The 20,563-nt window shown below is 36.4% G+C and overlaps 1 protein-coding gene across 4 annotated transcripts in view; it reads left to right on the forward strand.

Annotated features, from left to right (window-relative positions):
- Window positions 1-20,563, forward strand: part of arhgef25b (Rho guanine nucleotide exchange factor (GEF) 25b) — a 28,079-nt gene that overhangs the window by 1,959 nt on the left and 5,557 nt on the right. Inside the window, exons 2-13 of one of the 4 annotated variants that reach the window (XM_077529883.1) lie at window positions 2,163-2,282; window positions 2,773-2,872; window positions 11,977-12,290; window positions 12,822-12,926; window positions 15,746-15,876; window positions 17,299-17,365; window positions 17,775-17,878; window positions 17,983-18,052; window positions 19,319-19,408; window positions 19,485-19,577; window positions 19,703-19,753; window positions 19,822-19,899. In XM_077529883.1, coding sequence (XP_077386009.1) covers window positions 2,824-2,872; window positions 11,977-12,290; window positions 12,822-12,926; window positions 15,746-15,876; window positions 17,299-17,365; window positions 17,775-17,878; window positions 17,983-18,052; window positions 19,319-19,408; window positions 19,485-19,577; window positions 19,703-19,753; window positions 19,822-19,899 — 1,152 coding nt within the window. In that variant the 5' untranslated portion in view covers window positions 2,163-2,282; window positions 2,773-2,823. Of the gene's footprint in view, window positions 1-2,162; window positions 2,283-2,772; window positions 2,873-5,775; window positions 6,111-11,976; window positions 12,291-12,821; window positions 12,927-15,745; window positions 15,877-17,298; window positions 17,366-17,774; window positions 17,879-17,982; window positions 18,053-19,318; window positions 19,409-19,484; window positions 19,578-19,702; window positions 19,754-19,821; window positions 19,900-20,563 lie in introns of those variants that run through there. The other 3 variants (XM_077529884.1, XM_077529880.1, XM_077529881.1) reach the window with 3 other exon arrangements.

A 20,563-nucleotide genomic window follows, 5' to 3' on the forward strand; every position in this document is an offset into this window, starting at 1 on the left:
CTGTAATGTATTTTTATTTAATCCAGTGGACTGTTTATTCAAATTTTAATCTATGAATCGATATTCTTGACTTACTTACCATATATAGTATCAAAACCGTTCAATGTCTCTATTAAAATTATATATAGAAAACATACTAAGAGGCCACATTGTTTATTCTGGAAAAATATTTTCCTGTTATTATTGATAACATTCAATAAAATTGTCCAGTTGAAAGCATGTACTAGTCTCAAATGAGTGAAAAAGTGGGATTCTGAAACAAAAATAGCAAATTTGAAAAGTCTGGTCTTTTCCAATACTAATATTAGTGTGCATGCTACCCATTTTTGTTGATCAAATTCAATAGTTGGGTTATGAAATCAGTGCATTTTTCTATATGTTGTGGGTGGTAGACCTTTTGCCCAAATAATAAGTTCATCCATTCCAGTGTTTAGTAACACGTACCCAACCTTTGACTCAATAGTGTCAATCCAACAGTTAAATTACAAAACTATTTTTTCCACTTTTATTTTTTTTTAATTTGAATTGCAAAACTGACAACAGTTTTCCCAACCTTTACCGACATTCTGCCATCTAGTGGAAGAGTATGTAATTGTTCTGCCTGCCGTTCTACGTCACAAAAATGGATTGGTGAATAAAGATATATATTATTAGTATGCAAATGAAAATTCTCAGCCCAATCAAAATGAAATTGGATAATTCCTGATAATCTGTTATGAAGTGTAGCAATGTAACCAGCTTCTTTACATTTAATTTTTGTCACAATGCTGAAAAATTGTCCTAAAAATGTGATTTCTGCGCGGTGAAAATGTATGTTAAAACATTCTCCCTACATGTACCATAATTATTGTAACGACTGCGGGCACATGGATGAGTCAACAATTTGGAAGTGATGTAATATGACATAAAATGATCAGGCAAGACCAGGGGAATCTCATGTATTGGCTCTCACGCACAATATAAATCCCATCAGTGAGAACTGAGGCGCTCCCAACAGATGGGACACTTTCCAAGCTCTCAAGTGCAAATAAACAATGGCAGCCTGTGTTGTGTGGCGTCGTTGTTGAAACGCACCACAAGATGGCGACCTGTTTTTCATTACCGCACTCACAGACTGTAGCCCTTATGTTTTGGCCCAACAGTGAATAACATTTCAGCTGTATATGTATTGGCATGGTTTAAATAGACCACCACTAAAAAAGGCAGATGGGAGCCAAATATGAAATGTACAATAATACAATTATAATCAGTGTAACTAGTGGAATGCTTCTGGGGTTGAACAATATGGGATTTAAAGAGAACAAGAACATGAGAAGAGATTAATTTCAAGATTTTTTTTCTTTTTTAATAAAGACTTAGTGCTTTTAATGAATTGGTTAATTGGATTACATTTAGGATTTAAAATGTTACATGATGCCGGTAGAGTTAACAAAGAAAAAAAACAACAACTGGTCCCTGGAATGGATTATTTCTATTTCCATTATTTCCTATGGGAAAGTTTGTTGTGAAATCTGAGTCGGAGGTTACATTGTACAAGGAAAATGGGTCCTTTCCATTTCTTTCTTTGAAAAAGTAGAATCCACTCGGGCCATTGCCTCAGCCTCCTGGATTTAAGAAGTGTTACCTGAACTCTTTGTCTTTATTTCTTGTCTTCTCCTGTTGAATGGGTGAAAACAACATGGTAGAAAAGTAAAAATAAATAAATAAATAAACAAAATCCTACTCAAATGTTAAGTGAAATTGGTTAAAATCAGAAATTTCTTTTTTTCTGGACCAATTAGTTTGTTTTTGGTATACTCACAGTATGTGCATGTTTTTAGGAAATGTAAGAAGATGTAAACTGTCTAAACTGTGATCGTAACATTTCCAATGAATGTTCACGATGACAGTTATTCAGGTTTTCTGAGACAGTTCAAAGGCCTGCTGTGGGAATGAGTCCGTGGGACTTGTGGGATGTGGCTGTGGGCCTGTCTGGACACATCGATCCCCCTTCCCTCCCCTCCCCTCCTAACTCCAATGGCTTGAGGAGTGAACCCTCTGCGTCTGACCAGCTATCTTCATGTGCCTAAAAGAAGAAAGCGTCTCTGCTTTTGTTGTCCCGGAGTGAAAACCAAACACACCGACTGGCATGTTTGTCTAACTCTTCCTCCGTCCATGTGTAGTGGAGTGACGAGACGATCTGGAGATGAAGGGGCAACATTGATTCATGAGGAGGACGATGAAGACTTTGGCAAAAAGTACAAGGGAGGACTGGACAACTGAAGGGACGCAAAGTTGATCAAGTGAGTATATTTTCAAAATCTTACTACATACATATTTTCTTTTAGAAATTTGGTTGAGCAAATCTAGCCCTCCACTAACTTTGGTGGTATTTTGTTATAATTACTTTCTTGTTGTGCTTTATCTTCATCAGGATGTACAGTAGTGCTCTTGATTTTAGTTATGCTTGTTTTTGTGGAATTATGCTAATTCAAACATTTTGATCATTTCCACACCTTTCTGTCATACTTAATTCACAAGTAAATTGTTGTCGCTCTGTTGTTGTTGCTTTGGAAATCATGCTAGCCAATATTTGTGCTTGGTCTAATTGCTGTTCAGTTTAGCGCTGATAAGATAAGAAACCACTCAAACTGAAGCAAAATTAGCAGAGCCAAAGGTGTGACTTGAGATTAAAATACATTTGAAAGTGACATTTTGAGCTTAATCTCCACATCAAAGAAAAAGTAAATCATGTGTATGTTTAAATTCCTTGACAAATATACTTTGTGTAAGATTTCAGACTGCAGCAAAGAGAAATTGTTGCCCGATGATCAGCGCACCAAGATGGAGTTCAAGTGGGCCAGGAGGTCCAGTGTGGCTTCAGGATGCAATGGTAATATAATAATCATAATAATAATAATAACTAGAATATAGTTTGTTTTTAATTCGTTAACAATAACAACTCAACTCTTTAAAACAACCATCACTGCTTATAGATGTACATGGAATATAGATCGGTCACGTAGTAAAGACAGGTAAAACAAAATTACACAAGAGAAATTCATTAATAAAAATCATGAGTAAGTAAATAAGTAAATAAAATAACTATCTTCACTCATACTGTATGTCCAGGTTAATTATAATCACTTCATCGCATTATTACCTAGACTCAACAGGCCCTGCATTTAATTATTATGTATATATATAACAACAAAATGAGTATCAAATCAGAATTAATGGCAAATAGTTGACCACCAAATGTACCATGAATACTAATGTTGAAGTTATTTTGAGAAGGCATTTGGTGGGGGAAAAAAATGCTTATGATAGCTATTAAAAGTTAACTGAAATAACAAAATTCAGATTACAGATTTTCTGATAAGATAAAAAAAAAAAAAGAGCAAATCCATTTTTAGCAAGAAACATGAAGTACACTTTGATTTAATTAGCATTTTAAGGAAAAAAATGGGTGAAAAAATAGTAACACGGCTAATGAAGTGAAGCAAAATACTTTCCTAATTTCTATGCTGCAAAGAAAAGTCAAGTTACAAAGGTCACTTCATGATCAAGTAAGGAGTTATGCAAAAAAAAAAAAAAACCTCAACTTTGACCGAATGATTAAACATTGAATGGTATAGTCATTAAAAGGTTATCTCATGGAAACGAACCCAACACTCTTCAATTGAGTAACATTCACGTCGCGCTGCTCAAGCAAGCACATTCATGATAACAAACACATTATATAATCAATGATGACTAAAAAAAATCATAATCTTTTCCTTCGCTGACTATTTCCATGTTTGGGTTCGTGCGTGTTTATGTGCATTTGAATCACACTAGCGTCCGCCACATGACTGGACAGCTGTACTCGGAAGATCATCTAGTCATGAATACTTAATCTTGGCTTTGAGATTAAATCTGCCCGCCTCCATCCTGCCGGCTCATATCGCTGCTGATATTTCCACTTGTTGCTTTTTCCACTACGGATTTTTGCTACCTGTGGTCACAAAAGCAAGTAAGGAGTGGAGCTTTTATTGTTTGGATATGCAGGTTGGATGTGGCTTAAGTACTTTAGTAATACCTTAATTAAAGAGGAAGTCAACCACCACAAAAATTCTTGACAATAACATGTTCTATGCAGCTCCACTAGTCAAAATACGGTATTATGGTTAATATTGCATTAGTGAGATATGAGTTAAGCAGCAAAATACAGCAGTTTTTTTTATCAATATCAGAAGGCCACTTGCTGTTGAGTGAAAAATGACATCACAGTTGCTCAGGTCTCAGGTAACAACCAATCACAATTTATCTTCAGAAAAGAGGTGAGCTGTGATTGGTTTGTTGCCTGAGTCAACTGTGATGTCATCTTCAGTCGACAGCAATTGGCAAAATGGCTGCCGCGCCTGAGATGGATAAAAACAAATGGATTTTGCTTCTTAACTCATATTCCACAAATGTAATATTAATCAGAATGTCATTTTTAGATGAGTGAGGTCACATATAACATATTATTGTCAAGAAAAGTTTAAGGTTGACTTGCCCTTTACATATTATGCAAAAAAAAAAGTGATTAAAGGGATAATGCACTTATTCAGCAGTAAAAAGTTAAAATTTTGTCTATAATTAATTTGATATTTTCATATTTTTTTTTCACATCCAATTGATGCCTTTAAAAACACATTTTACCACGTGACATTTTTAAGATGAGCCGTGATTGGTCGTTACTGAAAACACGTGAGGTCATTTTCAGTTGAAAGCAAGTTGCAAAATGTATCAATTGTACATGGAAATGAAATGAATGAAAATGAAAATCTAAAATTGATTAGTGACAAAAAAATAACCTTTTACTAACGAAAATTGCTAAATAAGTATAAAGTTTAAATCATTATGACTCTTTCTGGTGTGTGCCACTTGGCCACTGGGGGCAGTAAAAACAGTAATGAAGACAAAAACAGGCTTTCACTATTATTATTATTATTATCCATCCATCCATTTTCTTGACCGCTTATTCCTCACAAGGGTCGCGGGGGCTGCTGGCGCCTATCTCAGCTGGCTCTGGGCAGTAGGCGGGGGACACCCTGGACTGGTTGCCAACCAATCGCAGGGCACACAGAGACGAACAACCATCCACACTCACACGCACACGCACACCTAGGGACAATTCGGAACGTCCAATTAACCTGCCATGCATGTCTTTGGAATTTGGGAGGAGACCGGAGTACCTGGAGAAGACCCACGCGGGCACGGGCAGAACATGCAAACTCCACCCAGGAAGGTCCGAGCCTGGACTCGAACCGGAGACCTCAGAACTGGGAAGCGGACGTGCTAACCACTCGACTACCGTGCCGCCCATTATTATTATTATTATTATTATTATTATTATTATTATTATTATTATTTATATTATATGTTAAATTATAATAATATGATGTTTATTTTATTATTATTTATTTAGTTTTAGTTTTATTTTTTTATAGTTTTTCAGTGTTAGTTGCTTTTCGCAGAGGATAAAGAAAATACGCCTGTGAGCGGTGTTAGATTGTCTATCTATGTGTGTTGTTGCATGTTGTTCTGGATTATTTAACTCTGGGGTTTACAGTTCTTCTTCTCTTTCCTCTTGTTGTAAACGGTTTCCATTGTTAAAACAAGCTGCTTACCAAAACAGAAGCAAAGTGTAAAATCATAGTGAGGAAGCAAAGAGGAGGCAAGAGAGTGAGAAGAGGCGGGGCTAGGATTTTGATGCTGGCTCAGCCATGTGAGCATATTATCCCACCCTCATCTCCCCCCCTTCCCTCTCCATCAGCCCCTCAAGTACTTACGGTCCCTCTCATATTCTTTGCTTACTATCTGGCCACAGGGAGCTCGAGTGTTTAGACCGTTTTTTCTGCATTTTCTTTTTAGTAAATGACAAAGGGACAATCTTTATGTCTTTTTTCCTGGGGATTACCGCCGGAATAGTGTACACGTGTCAGTGTTTATCCACCACTATGCTTGCATTGGATTGGACTTTTGAATGTGCCGGAGGCAAAGGATGGTCATGAGAGGGGGTCACCGGCAACGGGGATGCGGGTGTCAGCACCTGTTTAGAAAACTGCTCCGTAAATGTGGATGCTGCTTTGTTCAAGTGAGAGGTACTGTATGTGGATTCTTGCCTCTAAAACGTTACATTTGTTGCTTACATATCGTCTCCAAAATGTGATATTTGGACTACATAGATGTTTATCACTTATATAGGCTTCAAGGTAAATGGAAAAATTATCTGGAGATCAGGTTTGAAACGTTACCATTTAAAGGCGCTAACCATACTGTAAAGAGTGATTCCCAACCAGTGTGACTTGAGAATGTTATAGAACATCTGAACAACAAATATCCCTATTCAAAAGGTTTTTATTTACATCAAACTTCACTGTATATGTAAACAAATAGTTCTGTATAACATTGGTCATTTTGTATACACTGTGTGCGGTATCTGAAACTAATACTGCTGATATTGTAGCAGTTGTTTAAAGCCAAAGCAACTAAACACAAACACGCACCAACATGCATATGCACACAAATACTCACACACACGCTTTTTGTGCCATCACTGCCTTGACCCTTAAATCCAGTGTTGTTCCAGTTGCTCACAAAGTGATTACAGAGCCGCTCTGTGTGGATGGATGCTGAGAATGAATGATTTACTTTGAAAATTAAGCCTGGCAGGAGAGTCTCTACGGTAGATGAACGCAATTGGTGGTGAACCAACCATTAGCTCAGCGACCAGGAAAAGTCACTATGGAGAGAAAAAGAAAATCTTCCAGTGACAGTTTAATGAAGCAAGCAGACATCAAATAGTCTTAAGATTTATTTTTCAACTTCACAACAAAAATATTAGTTGCTAAGTGGAATTCCTAGCCCAAAAAAAAATTGACATTTGCTCATTACGCTTACAATTGTAGCATTGCTTCCCTTATAGTTTGGCATGTTACTATTTGTGTTACAGAACTAAGCTTATTGTTCCGTTACTGTATTGTAGTCTGATTACAAATGTTCTTTTTGCACCTTGGCTGAGAGGTTTGTCACATGAGACACAGCTCGGTAATTTGCACTTGTTAGAAGAGCTCAAATGAAAGGTCGTTTTATTGCTGTCAGCTGCCGCATTCTTTGAAGAATTCCATGTGACTTATTTGTAATGGAGCGTTGATACAGTATTGTAAAGGGTAACGCCGTAAATGGATGTCTATGAAAATGAAGGCCTTAATTTTATCAGTTTATCAATGTATCGTGATAAACTTGCCTGTCAAGCAAAAATATTGCTATTTTCAGATCGCTTTTGTGTCCTTTGAGCTACCTGAGATGCTTTCACTCTTTTGCCTAGTTGTTAGCAAACAAGGGATATTCTTATTCCTCCTCCTCCTCCTCCTTCTTCTTCTTCTTCTTCTTCTTCTTCTTCTTCTTCTTCTTCTTCTTCTTCTTCTTCTTCTTCTTCTTCTTCTTCTTCTTCTACTACTATTCCAGTAAGCAAAGCCCCTGACGCCCAAGCTAACATGCTAGCGTGAGCGCATGGCAAATGATTGGCAGCTTGTCTGTCAATACCTTCTATCTCTGAGTTGGTTGTATTTCCTCCTCGTTGTATTTTATGTTTTTTAATTGCAAAGTTGTCATTTAAAGTTCAGACTTTGCATAATGTTATAAGGTAAAATAATAAAGTTGGAATAAAACTTATGTCTCATTGATGACCATTTAGGCATACTGCACAACTATTTAAGTTGTGATGGCGGCAAATATTTTTGGATGTGTAAAAAAATGTTTAAAGAACTAGGTCTACAATTTTAAATGTAGAAATTAGAAGAGTAAAAACATCTTAATTTTTAGCTTTTAGTTGGAAATTTTGGAGGGAAAAAAATACGGTACGGATAAAAACTGCTTAAAGTTGGTTCTAAAATTTCAGAATGGACTGCAGCATCTGTCAATTGGCTCCACATTTGAACTTTGTTCTCCATGCTGATGTTTATTTGTACACTATTTAGGCAAGTAAACATGCGTCACACATTGCATTCTGACATAGAACAGGATGAAACGATTCCAAGGGATGGATTTCTTTTTTATTTTTTATTTTTTTTTACTGTACTTTCATCAGGGGATTTCATCCGCTATGTTACGAAATAAGTGAGCGCCAAAAAATACATTCATAGCAAATCAAATGTCATTCATTCTTGGCAGAGGGCTTCACTGTCCGCATGCAATTCTAGTTAGTCTGTGATGTGTTATATTTAACCATCCATTTCACCCCCTACAAATGCTCAACAGGAAGGCTGTGCAAGGATTTAGCTCTAATGAGGATTTCATCTATTAGTCTGAGCAAAATATGAAGTGGCAGTCAGTCATCAGCTACCCGGCACACGTGAATCACAAATGACATGCGCAACACTTTTATCGCGCGGTGAGATGTTTAAGAAGCATCTCATTAACTCATTCACTCCCGGCTGTTTTGCTGGATTTTGACTGATTTTGCAAGGCCATTGATATAAAAAACATGGAACCTATTAAAAGAAAGCTTAGCGGGAAAAAGTATATCTGTATCTGTTTCTGTATAGCTAAGTTTCATCATTATTCACAAATCTGTTTTAAACTGGTGAAAACAGCTTGTTTGCAACATGGCCCTGGTTGATCTCTTATACTCTAACTACCATTGCTTCAACCGTTCTCTGCAGTTCAGAGGCTAAATCAAAGCCTTATGTATGCTCTAGCATTAAAAAAAAACAAAAAAAAAACAAAAAAAAACGTCTAAATACGTCTTTGGGAAACTGGTATTATTTAAAATAGAACGTATTTATACATTTTGGTAGCAAATTAGTTAAATGCCGCATTTGTGATTTTGACCATTTATAGTGTTTTAAAACATTTTCATGATGTAAATAGGTCACAGAACCTGTTAAGTTTCTCTCATCAGAGCCTGATAAAATGTGAAGTGAATTTTGAGCAAATGTTTTAACACATTCTCAAATTCCCACGCATGCATAATCAGTGCAAATTATTCTCAAATACAGTGACAAGTAAGTTATTTATATATTCTGAATCCCTTGCAATTGTCCAATACAAATAGTAGCAATAACAGTGGACACGAAAAACTGCTGTTGTCATATCTACATTACTTACTAACTAACTTAACACATATCAACTGACAAGAGGCCCTGACAACTCTCACAAATCAGCTTTAGTTTGCCTGGCTGCTGCCTATAGAGCCAACATGCAAAGTCAAAATCCCAACGTTGGTGCCTGCGTGCACAGATGACACCCTCGGGTCCGGATGGATGTCCAGCTGTTGCTCTGTGGGAAAATGACCCGTTACATAAGCTACTCAAACAAACACTGACTTGCACCTAAGCAGACATTCGGACATCGCAGTGACAAGACTATATTTTCTGGTGATAAAGACACGCTAAGCAATTGTATATTGTTGTAATTGTGGGAATGCTGAAGCATTCCCACATATGTTATTGTGATTTTTATTCTCCACACTTTTTTGCCGCGTGACAACTCCCACATAATACTTCCAATTTACACTGTTCAAATTTCAACTAGCTTTAAAAATTCACGCCTCCTGGGGTATATATCATCTTATTCCACATTACTTAGAGTATTTGCACAATTTTAAACGTTTAATATCAACTCTTCCCCATTCATTTTCAATAGGACAGACACTGAACTTTTTTTTTTTTTATCAAGTATCACTTTCTACGCCCACTTCTATACATATAACTTATCATCATTATCAGGTGTCTGATACTGCTCAGTGGCACAGTTGGTAAAGTGCATTGCCCAGTAACCAGGGGGTCATAATTTCATAATTTATCTTGCCATTGACTTCATAAGCATTCCGCATGCATTCAAATCTTCGCATTCAGCTTTCAGCATTCCGATGCAATTTCTCCAGAAATTGCACTTAGTCTAGTTCTATTCTTAAGTGGCTTTTGACGAGCCCTGATCTAAATCCTACTGGAGATTTAAGAATTACACAATTTGCTTCAATACATTTTTATTTTTTTTCTCTTTTGTCAGGTTCAAGTCATTCAATGAGTGTGGCTTTATCCTTTCTTTTTCTTGGTAAAAGGGTACCAGCAATTTTTAGGGTCTATTTGTTCTGGTCAGGCTTACCTTTTATGAGATCCAGTTGGAGAATAACTGATACTATCAAAAACTCCTAGAGAAGGAATTTGTTTTTATTAGTCTTGAAGGTGAATCCACCTGGCTAAAGTTTAGAGGACCACAGTTGTTTGATGTTCAAATGCAAGTTTCAAAGAAAAACATTGCAAATACTTGAAGATCTTCACTTAAACTTCTAAATCAAAAGGTTATGGACTTTGGTGGACTACAACTTTTTTCTTATAATGTTTTCACCATTGAATAGGATGTTTGTGTAGTGGGATAGTGCTAGCTAATGTATACCCATCTGCATTTATACTTTCCTGTTCGTATATTCTCTTGCTCAATGACTGTATGGCGGTTTGGACAAATGCCCGGCCCATATTATCGCTGGCTTCTTGCAGGCTTGTCATTGTGATTAAAGCTTACATAAATGTGCTGACAGGAACTAATGGCTTATGGCAATATATTCCCAGACAACTAAAATGAATGGATGACATGTTAATGTTAGGGTTCTTGATGGAAACACTGAATGAAGATTCAATGCCACTAAGTAGAAGATAAAAGATGGAAAAGAAAATCCAGCTGACGAATGAAAATGATGAACTGAGATGAGGCTGTTTTGATGTTTATACTTTCGCTTGAGTGTGCTTTTTATTCCTGTTTTAATCATTAGACAGTAGCAAACGTACATTAAAACTGAGGATGTAAGTCAAATTAAATTCAGTTTCATTGACATTTGGTTACCAGTCCACGTATTGTATCTTTCATTTCATCTTACTCTTTTAATCATAATAAATTAAATGTGCTTAAACTCAAAAGGTGATTGGTATATAAGAAAAATATTATTTTATTATTATTATTTAAAATAAGTCGTTTTCAAAAAATGATTGTGTCTGAGGTGCAAATTTCTTAACCATATAAAGCCTGAACCATGAATTATATGAGAGAAAATTCAGATTCTTTGTAAATACAGTATTTATTGGCCCTTTTGAACAAACATACAAACAAAAAATTTTTAAATCAACTTCCACACACGACTTAAATTTGTACATTTATAACAGTAAAAAATGTAATAATAAACAGACATATCAAAGATATTTGTATTTCCAAAAATCTGAAAGGAGATTTCCCACTATTAATAAGTATAGGTGTCTCTCCTTGCTCAATTGGGGTGATCTTGCAAGGGTGACACTGCCCTCTAATGGATTATCCGTGCAATGCATGTGTCAGATCATATACGTCAGGGTTTTAATGGGGCGGGGAAAAAATCTACTCATGAACGAGAGGGCTCAAAATGTCTTGTATTTGATATGATACGTTTGGCGTAAATTTTACATTCTAAAATGAAGTCTTGCCAGATTCTGAAAGAAATTCTACACATTGTCACTTGAACTTGAAACCACTTTTATGAGTTCAATTCTCATGTCGCTGTACGCTTCAATTCCCATTTGCTTCACAATACATACTTAAATACCCAAATTAATTACTTAAATATACATTATTATAATGATTATTTGAGATAGAACTAAAACTAATTCTATCGTGCATGTCAGACAGCTATTTCTTATCATGACAGTATCAGAAACAGGAGAAATAGGAGGAACTGTTTCTGCTGCGTGTATTTAACGTGCAATATATTCACCATCTATGACAAATACGTACAGTCAAAATAAGGTGTAGAATTTCCACCTGTGATTTGGAGACTTTCCTCACGAGAGTAAATCTGTATTAGTAATTTAGAATTTTGCGACGACTTAAGTTTCAGTTCGGGCTCAGTACAGGAAATTGAACATTTTTGTGCAGAAATCTGTCTGAAGCTCGTGACCCGAGAGGACAAACTCCCACAAATAACCGCTCTGCTTCCCGCAGCAGAGTCGTACTCCGTGGCGACCGTCGACGGTACCATTAACCCGACGCTGGGCCCGGCCCCTCACCGGGCCTCAGGCAGCTCCAGCCCCGGTTCTGGAGGATCACGACACCCCGTCAGCGCCTTGAAGAAATGGCTCACCAGTCCAGTCCGCAAGCTAAGCTCCGACGCCAGAGGAGGAGCCGGGCAGGTCGACAAGCAGATGTGCAGATCGGACGGGAGACTGCAGCCGTCGCTCTTTTCCCACAGCGGAGCTCAGCGGAGACCTTCGAACCTGCATGAGAGCGACTTCATGATCTTCTCCTATGCAGATTCGGTGGGGGTTGAAGTCGATTAAAATGAAAGTCAACCAAAAAAAAAAAAGAAAAAAAAATCTTGACAAAATATGTTCTATTCACCCCCACTAGATTAAATACGTATTCTAGTTAATATTGTGTTAGTAGGATATGAATTAAGCGATAAAATCCAGCAGTTTTTATCATTATCAAAAGGCAGCCATTTTGCCTCTTGCTGTCGCATGAAAGTGGCATCACAGTTGCTCAACAACCAATCACAGCTCAGCTTCAGAAAACAGTTGAGCTGTGATTGGTCGTTGCCTGAGGCCTGAGCAACTATGATGCAGAAGCTGTATCAAAGCCTTCTATATGCTCTTGCATAAAAAAAATAATAATAAAAAAATAAAAAAATACAAAAAATAACGTGCAAACGCGTTTTTGGGAATGAATGACAAAGTATAAAAATCGTTTTTACACGTTTTTGGGCTTGACTGAGTTAAGGTTGACTTCCCCTTTAATACTGTTTATTCAGATGAATCATTTGAAGATAATGCTTGTGTTTTCTTGCACAGGTATCGAAAGACGACCTGTTGAGTCACGAAGCTTCATGTCCTCTGCAGCCTTCCTACCAGGGTGACTTATCGGACCTCCTGCAACGCGGAGATGCACTAAGTCTTGTAATGTCTCTATTATAATGTTACAGAAAATCACACAATACAACATAGAGGTTTTATAACTTTAGATCTTTTGGAGTTGATAAGGTGATGTTAGTGAAGGTGACTTCAAATAACCGATGACATCATTGATATTTGTTTTAGTTGCACCTTTCTAAACATCACATTTGTGTTAGTCTAATGTACTGAGGGCCTAATAGCTAATTTGAGCTGAACCTGAAGACAAAAAATATGCAGCATCCAATTCATTTTTTGTAGTTTGTCATATTTCCATTTTCATACAGTTGTAGATTTGTCTGCCTTTCTGGTAGCATTTCTGACATTTTTTGGCAGTTTTATGGACATATGTTAATTTTCTGCCTCTCCTTCCTTTTTGGACAGTTTATGGCTATTTTTTGACATTTCTTTTTCTTGCCTTTTTTTTTGCTATTAATTTTCTGACATTTTTGGCAATATTGTCGACATTTTATGATAATTTTTGGCATTTCTTGTTTTGTTTTTAGACATTATATAATTACTTTTTTAATTTTTTTGCTGCCTTTTTTTAAATGAATTATCTGACTTATTTTTTTGGGAATTCTAAAGACTTTTTATGGTAATTTTCTGCATTTCTTCTTTTGTTTTGGACAGTTTATGGTTACGTTTTGAACATTTTCTTTTCTGCCTGTTTTTTCCAGTTCTCTTACATTTTTGACAATTTCATGGACATTTTATGCGTTTCCTCTTCCTTTATGGACATTTTATAGGCACCTTTTGAACATTTTTAAGCAATTTTTGATATGTTTTCATCTACCTTTTGTCTCTTTTTTTTTGACAACTTAAAATTTTTGATTCGGACTTTTTTGAATATTTAATTATTATTATTATTTTTATTTAATCATTAATTTCATTAAGAAAAATATCTGAAAAATAAGGTTGCAGACCCCTGAACTAGTCTGTTGCATAGAATTCATTTGCTAACAACTCTCAACATTTCACAGTTTGACTTTCAGCACAAATTCTGAACCTTCCCTGCAGTTATTTAGATTAAATGGAGCTTTTCTTCAGCAATCAAATCCCTTACTTATTCAGGTTTCACATCCTAATGATGATTTATCGCAATACATACAAGCAAATAACAAGAGCGCTCAGGCAATGAATCACAAAACATGCAAACCCTGAGCGGCATTTGCATGTGAACCGCTTCGTATTTGCACACATAATACGGCTTTCGCTAATTGTGCCAAATGCGCATTTCACCTCTGTCTGGTAACCCTAAACTGCACTGAGAGGGTTATGCGAGTCGAATCAATCCTGCGGGCTTTTCGCGACAGCATCTGGATATAATCAAGCGGCCAGTAGAACAGTCAGTGTTGGGAAGACGGGGTGAGGGGTTTAAGTCCAAGTTTGAGGCAAGGTGAGATGAAGGCCGATGGATGTTCGTGGAGTTTGTCTCCCCTTTTTACATTTGTAAGGTCAACTATACTCACAATATGTCATTACAATGGTGTTTTATGGGAGTCAAGTTCAAGGGCTTTCCACACCAAACTCTTCCAAGAGTGCCCTTCAAGGAACAGAACATGACCTTCCGCACCTAGAGCATATTGGAAAGAACATTTTATAAGACTCATGGGCAGCGAAAATCTAGTCCAATCCCCCTGATCATTTCATTCTATTGATTAAGAGGTACATTTAAATTATGATGTTTACATACACGCTCTGCGTTTATCTTAGCATTTTATTCCTTTATTCCCCCTTTCCACACCACAGACTAAATTGGTCATTTTGGGCCAGTGCCCCAAAAAACACCAACATGTTTTAATAAAAAAATATATATACTCTACATTAATGTCATTAAATAAGAGTATCACTAAAGTTATAAGCGGTTTGGGTCATTATAATTCAACGTGCATTGCGGTACTTAGTTTGGTGCATTGGCCACCAGGGGGCAGTATAATTCATGTTATAGGCATTGTACACGTAGAATAGATTTGAGATTAAACGTGGAAGACCATCTCATGTAAAATGTCGTCATCTTAGTTGTTTTATATGCCTGTGAGTATTGTTGTACTCTTCCATGTGTTTTTATCGCTTGCGTTCAAATAAAACGTGTTTACAGGTTTCTAATTACTGTGAAATTGGTATATAATTATTTTGTTAACCTATCGTGTTTTGCACCGTGTCTTAGCATTAAGCTAGTGGACTTGGTGGTTTGGTGAAATCCTCAATGTGTACTTATTTTAGTTAGTTAGTTTGTTTGTTTGTTTTTGTTTTGTTTTTTGTTTTTAATTGTTTAGTTGTTCATTATTTATCAAACGTGAAGTTTGCCGCCACCCTAGCTAGCACTTGTAACTCAAATTTCTGCTCCACCCTAGCTAGCACTTGTAACTCAAATTTCTGCTCGCAGTTCAAGACAGAAAAATTGTCAGGTCACTCCTCAGCCATAGCATTTCGGACAGTGGCGCTAAATTTGGCATTTTAAATGGCAAAATGTCTGGTGGGTGAGGATCCGATCAAACAGCAAAGTGCAAATTTGACCTACATGGTGACTCAACAGAAGGATTAGGCAGCGGTGTTCAGAGATAGAGAACAGAATGTAGTGAGACTGCAGTATGTCAAGAGGATTACAGTCAAATTCACATTAGATTAGACCGCTTTTAGGTGACAAGAGGCATTTGTTATATAACAGCGTTACCTCCACCCGACCACTACGCCCCTTCCTCTATGACAAATGCGCTTTAGGTTGCTTCTGAAATTCCACCCAAAAACTGAATATCCACAACTTTATGTGAGTAGTATAAATTACCATATTGCTGACCAAAATGTATACATTTTCATTTTAGAGCTACAAATCCAGTGTCAACACTCTCCATGATGAGGACAACAGCTGCAGTTTGACTGAAGATGCTGGGAGCCAGTTGTCTGTGGCTGTGGACAGCGAGGAAGAAAGAAACATTGCCTTTGAGAAGAGCTTGTAAGTGTCTGCCTACACATTAAGTCGGCATTTGGGGGAAAGCTTCTTTTTTGATGCAAGCTGTGTGGAATCAGTATTTACTTTTTCTTTTTTTTCTTTTCTTTTTTTTAAATTGATGAACATGTAAAGACTGGAGAGGGAAAACATGTTTTTTTCCCTTTCTTTTTGAGTCCATCCATCCATCCATCCATCCATTTTCTTGACCGCTTATTCCTTACAAGGGTAAGGTGGCTTGTATGAGAGAATATAACCTTCCTTGTTTCCATGGCCACTCTGTGTTATCTACTTGAGTGATATTTAGCATTAGTAGTACATTTGTTGGACTTGCCTGGACACGTCTCCTCACTGCTCAAACAAACTTTGAAGCACACTAAAGTGGGCAATGTTTACTTCAAGACAACAAACTTCTTGTCTTGTATAGCTTTTTATGTCATCGGTTTCTAAATGCATTTTTATTATGTGATTTGGATTTAACACAGTGGTTTAAAATTACACCATTGCGCCACTATAGTTGGTGCCCGAGAGCAGGGGTGAGCAACCTTTACTGTCAAAAAGAGACATTTTAGGCCAAATAAATAACCAAATATCTGTCAGGAGCCCCAAAACATTTGAAGATTGTGATGAAGGAAACAGTGTGAACAGTGTGTTAGCGTTAGTCTAATGTACTGAGGTCCCAGACAGTGCTAATTTGAGCTACACCATAACAGGAAAATATGCAGCATCCAATACTTTGGAGATTCATTTTCTTCAACCATTAATCTTCCATTTTTGATTTTTTTGTAATTTTTCAGATTTCATTTTTCATACATTTTTAGACATTTCTGCCTTTCTGTCAGATTTCTTACATTTTTGACAATTTTTTGGACATATGATAATTTTCTGCCTCTTCTTCCTTTTCTGGATATTTTATTGCTGTTTTTTTAAATGTTCTGTCGTTTTTTTTTTTTTTTGCTATCAATTTTCTGACTTTTTTTGGCAATTACATTTAATGGTTAATGTTCACGCTTCTTTTTTGTTTTATGGACATTTTCTTTCATGCCTTTTCTTAGATCAATTTTCAGACTTTTTTTGGGGGGCAATGTTGTGGACATTAAATGATAATTTTCTGCTTTTCCTCTTCCTTTGGACATTGTTAGGTAATTTTTAGAAAGTTTTTTTTATTAACTTTTTGTCTCTCTTTTTTTTGACAACTTCAAAATTTGGACTCCCTAGCGCAAAACAACCCAATTTTTACAATTATTTGGTGCTGATGATTTTGAACGGGAAGATTAATGCTAAGCTACGCTAACCTTCTTCTGTATGCAGCTGATACACAGTAATGGATTATTTTTATCTTCTCAACCTCCACAAAATGTTTAGCATTCTTTGTAAAACATACATATTTGTTGTATTAAATTTCCTCAAAATGTCTTTTTCTCTTAGGTATGTGCTGACAGAGCTTATAGAAACTGAACGATTGTATGTGGAAGATCTTGGACTCATTGTACAGGTGCAGTATAATTCGCTTCCAAACTGGGATAGAACTAACTAAGCGACGAGTTGACTTTGCTTCTCAGAGACATTTAAACCTTGACGTTAACAAATCGCTAAACATGTATTTTTTAAATCTCACCTTCCAATTTGAAAGAGGACTTTCAACAATAATGCTCTGTGAAGTAGCGAAATATCCGACCAACAAGGAGAGTACGAAATAAGTGGGTTTTGGATGAAAATAGCAGTCGGTATCGCGCCACTAGCTTCAGCTATTCCGATCATCACTAGACTTAAAATATTCTTACTAGTGTGACCGTGGGTCTGGCGGCGAAGAACAAGGATAGCGGCGCTTTTTAAAAATTTGTTTCTATGCAAGTCCATCCTTCATAAGATGACTGCATGCAAATATATGTGCTTATGTGTAGGGCTATATGGAAACCATGACCAATCAGGGCGTTCCAGAAGACCTTAAAGGGAAAGACCGGATCGTGTTTGGAAACATCCATCAGATCTACGATTGGCATAAGAGGTACCTTTTCCAACTCATTTTTTTTTTCATTTAATTTCTTAGTTTTTTGTTTATGTGTCACGTGGTTGCATTAACTGACCTTTTTCCTGTGTCGTGTTCCTCAGTTATTTCCTGGGTGAGCTGGAGAAATGTGTGGCTGATCCCGACACCTTGGCCCAACTCTTCATCAAGCATGTGAGACTTTCTCAACATGTTCTTTTTATTGAGTTTGTCTCACATACTTGACATCCATGATCCATCCGTAAATATAGTCACACAACCAACAATTCCATTTATTTATTTTACCAAAGAAGATATTGTGCACACAGATAATAATAATAAATAAAAAAAATAGCCTTAATGGCAAGGTTGTTTTAGTTAACTAAAACTAACGAAAAAAATTTAAACTAAAATTAAAAAAACTATTTAACAAAATAAAATAAAAAGGAAAATGCTTTTAAAAAAACAACAAAAACTGACTGAAACTACATACTGTATTATGTTTACAAAACTCAAAACTAACTAAAACTAACTATAATTATAGTAGAAATGTCCTTCGTTTTTCGCCTTTGGAGATTATTTTAAATGGGATTTTAAGTAGATTTATTTTGATATTAACCGGAATAAGGGCGTTTGAAAGTGTTTCACAAAGAAGTGACGTCATCTAACAGCAGCCAATAGAGAAGCATCTCTCCCATGGTGTTTTAAATATTGCGCAAAAGTAATACACACTAATTTGCTCCCAAAAACAAAAAATGTTTTTTCAATGTCTTGTGTCCCAAAGATGTATTTATACGTTGTTTTGTTTATGGTAGAGCATAAAGAAGGCTTTGATGCAGCCCCTCAACTGCAAAGAATGGTAGCAAAAATTTTAGTTTTTACACAAACGGCCAGCAGGTGGCAGCAGAGCAAAGGAGATCAACCAGGGCCATGTTGAAAAAAAGCTCAATTACAATTCGAAATAGATTTGTGAAAATTGATGAAACTTAGCTATATTCTAATGCTAAATGCTGCAAAACAGAATCAGATAGAAATATACTTTTTTTTTCCTGATGAAAGAAGAGACTTTAATCTTTCTTTTGATAGGCTCCATATTTTTATAGCAATAGAACACAATATTCTGTGAACCTTGCAGAATCAGTCAAAATCCAGTAAAACAGCTGGGAGTGAATGGGATTGCTTCTGTAAAAATGGCTGGGAGTGAATGAGTTAAAAAAAAAAAAAAAAAAAAAAACTAAAATAATACTGAAACTAACTAAAACTAAGCATTTATTAAATAACTAAAACAAATTAAAAAAACTAACAAAACCACCCTGAAAACTAATTAAAACTAGCTAAATTTAAAAAACAACATTGAAAACGAAATAAAAACGAACTAAAATGAAAAATACCCAAAACTATAATTGCCCGGCCTGACTAACGGTGCATTCGCATGCGTTAATCCTCTCCGTCTCCTCCCAGGAGCGTCGTCTTCACATGTACGTGGTTTACTGTCAGAACAAGCCCAAATCAGAGCACGTCGTCTCCGAGTTCATCGAGACCTTCTTTGAGGTGAGAACTCAAATTCATCGCGAAGGGTTCACGTGGTGTTGCGCATTTGTCACCGCTGTTGCGCGTCACCTGACAGGATCTCAGGCAGCAGTTGGGTCACAGGCTGCAGCTCAACGACCTGCTGATCAAACCCGTCCAACGCATCATGAAGTATCAGCTTCTGCTCAAGGTCTGCACCTTTTGTACTTTTGTACTGTGCCCTCTTGTGGCTTTTATGTTGTTTTGTGGCTCTGAGATTTTTACAAAGTTAAAAAAAAAAAAAGATGCTACAAGAATCCGGTTTGTCATCAACAGGACTTTTTAAAGTATTACAGCAAAGCAGGGCGGGATGTTGAGCAACTCAAGGTATTATTGTAATAACTCAGACATTTTTTTGTTTTTATGTATTTATTTATTTATTTATTGCCTCCCAGAGAGCAGTGGAGGTAACATGTTTTGTGCCTAAACGATGCAACGACATGATGAACCTGGGTAGGCTGCAAGGCTTTGAGGTAAGATAAACCTGATGAACCCACTACACTGCAAAAAACGAAATCTTAACTAAGATATAATTTAATCTAAATTTGCTTACTTTGCTTTGACAAGTTATTTTTATTTAACTCAGTCAAACCCAAAAACGTGTAAAAACGTTTTTAATACATTGTCATTCACTCCCAAAAACGTGTTTACACGTTTTTTTTTTGGTTTCGTTTTTTTATGCAAGAGCATACAGAAGGCTTTGATGCAGCTTCTGACGTGAAGAGGTGGCTAAAAGCAACGGTAGTTATTAAAAACATGGCCAGCAGGTGGCAGCAGAGCATAAGAGATCAGCCAGGGCCATGTTACAACAAGCTCTGTCAGTGTTTTCACCAAGAATGTGAATATTGATGACACTTAGCTATATTCTAATGCTAATGGCTGCAAAATGGAAACTGATAAAAATATATATATTTTCCTGATGAAAGAAGAGACTCTAATCTTTCTTTTGGTAGGTTCCATGTTTTTATAGCAATAGAACACAATATTCTGTGGGCCTTGCAAAATCTGCCAAAAGGGGTTTCTTCAATGAAAATGGCTGGGAGTCAATGAGTTAAAATGAAATTGTCAGCCAAGATCATTGTGCTTATTTTTAGATACTTTTTACTTAATTATCTTATTTGATTAAGCTGTCTTAGC

This window comes from Festucalex cinctus, chromosome 8, assembly GCF_051991245.1.
Source record: "Festucalex cinctus isolate MCC-2025b chromosome 8, RoL_Fcin_1.0, whole genome shotgun sequence".
NCBI classification, from domain to species: Eukaryota; Metazoa; Chordata; class Actinopteri; order Syngnathiformes; family Syngnathidae; genus Festucalex; species Festucalex cinctus.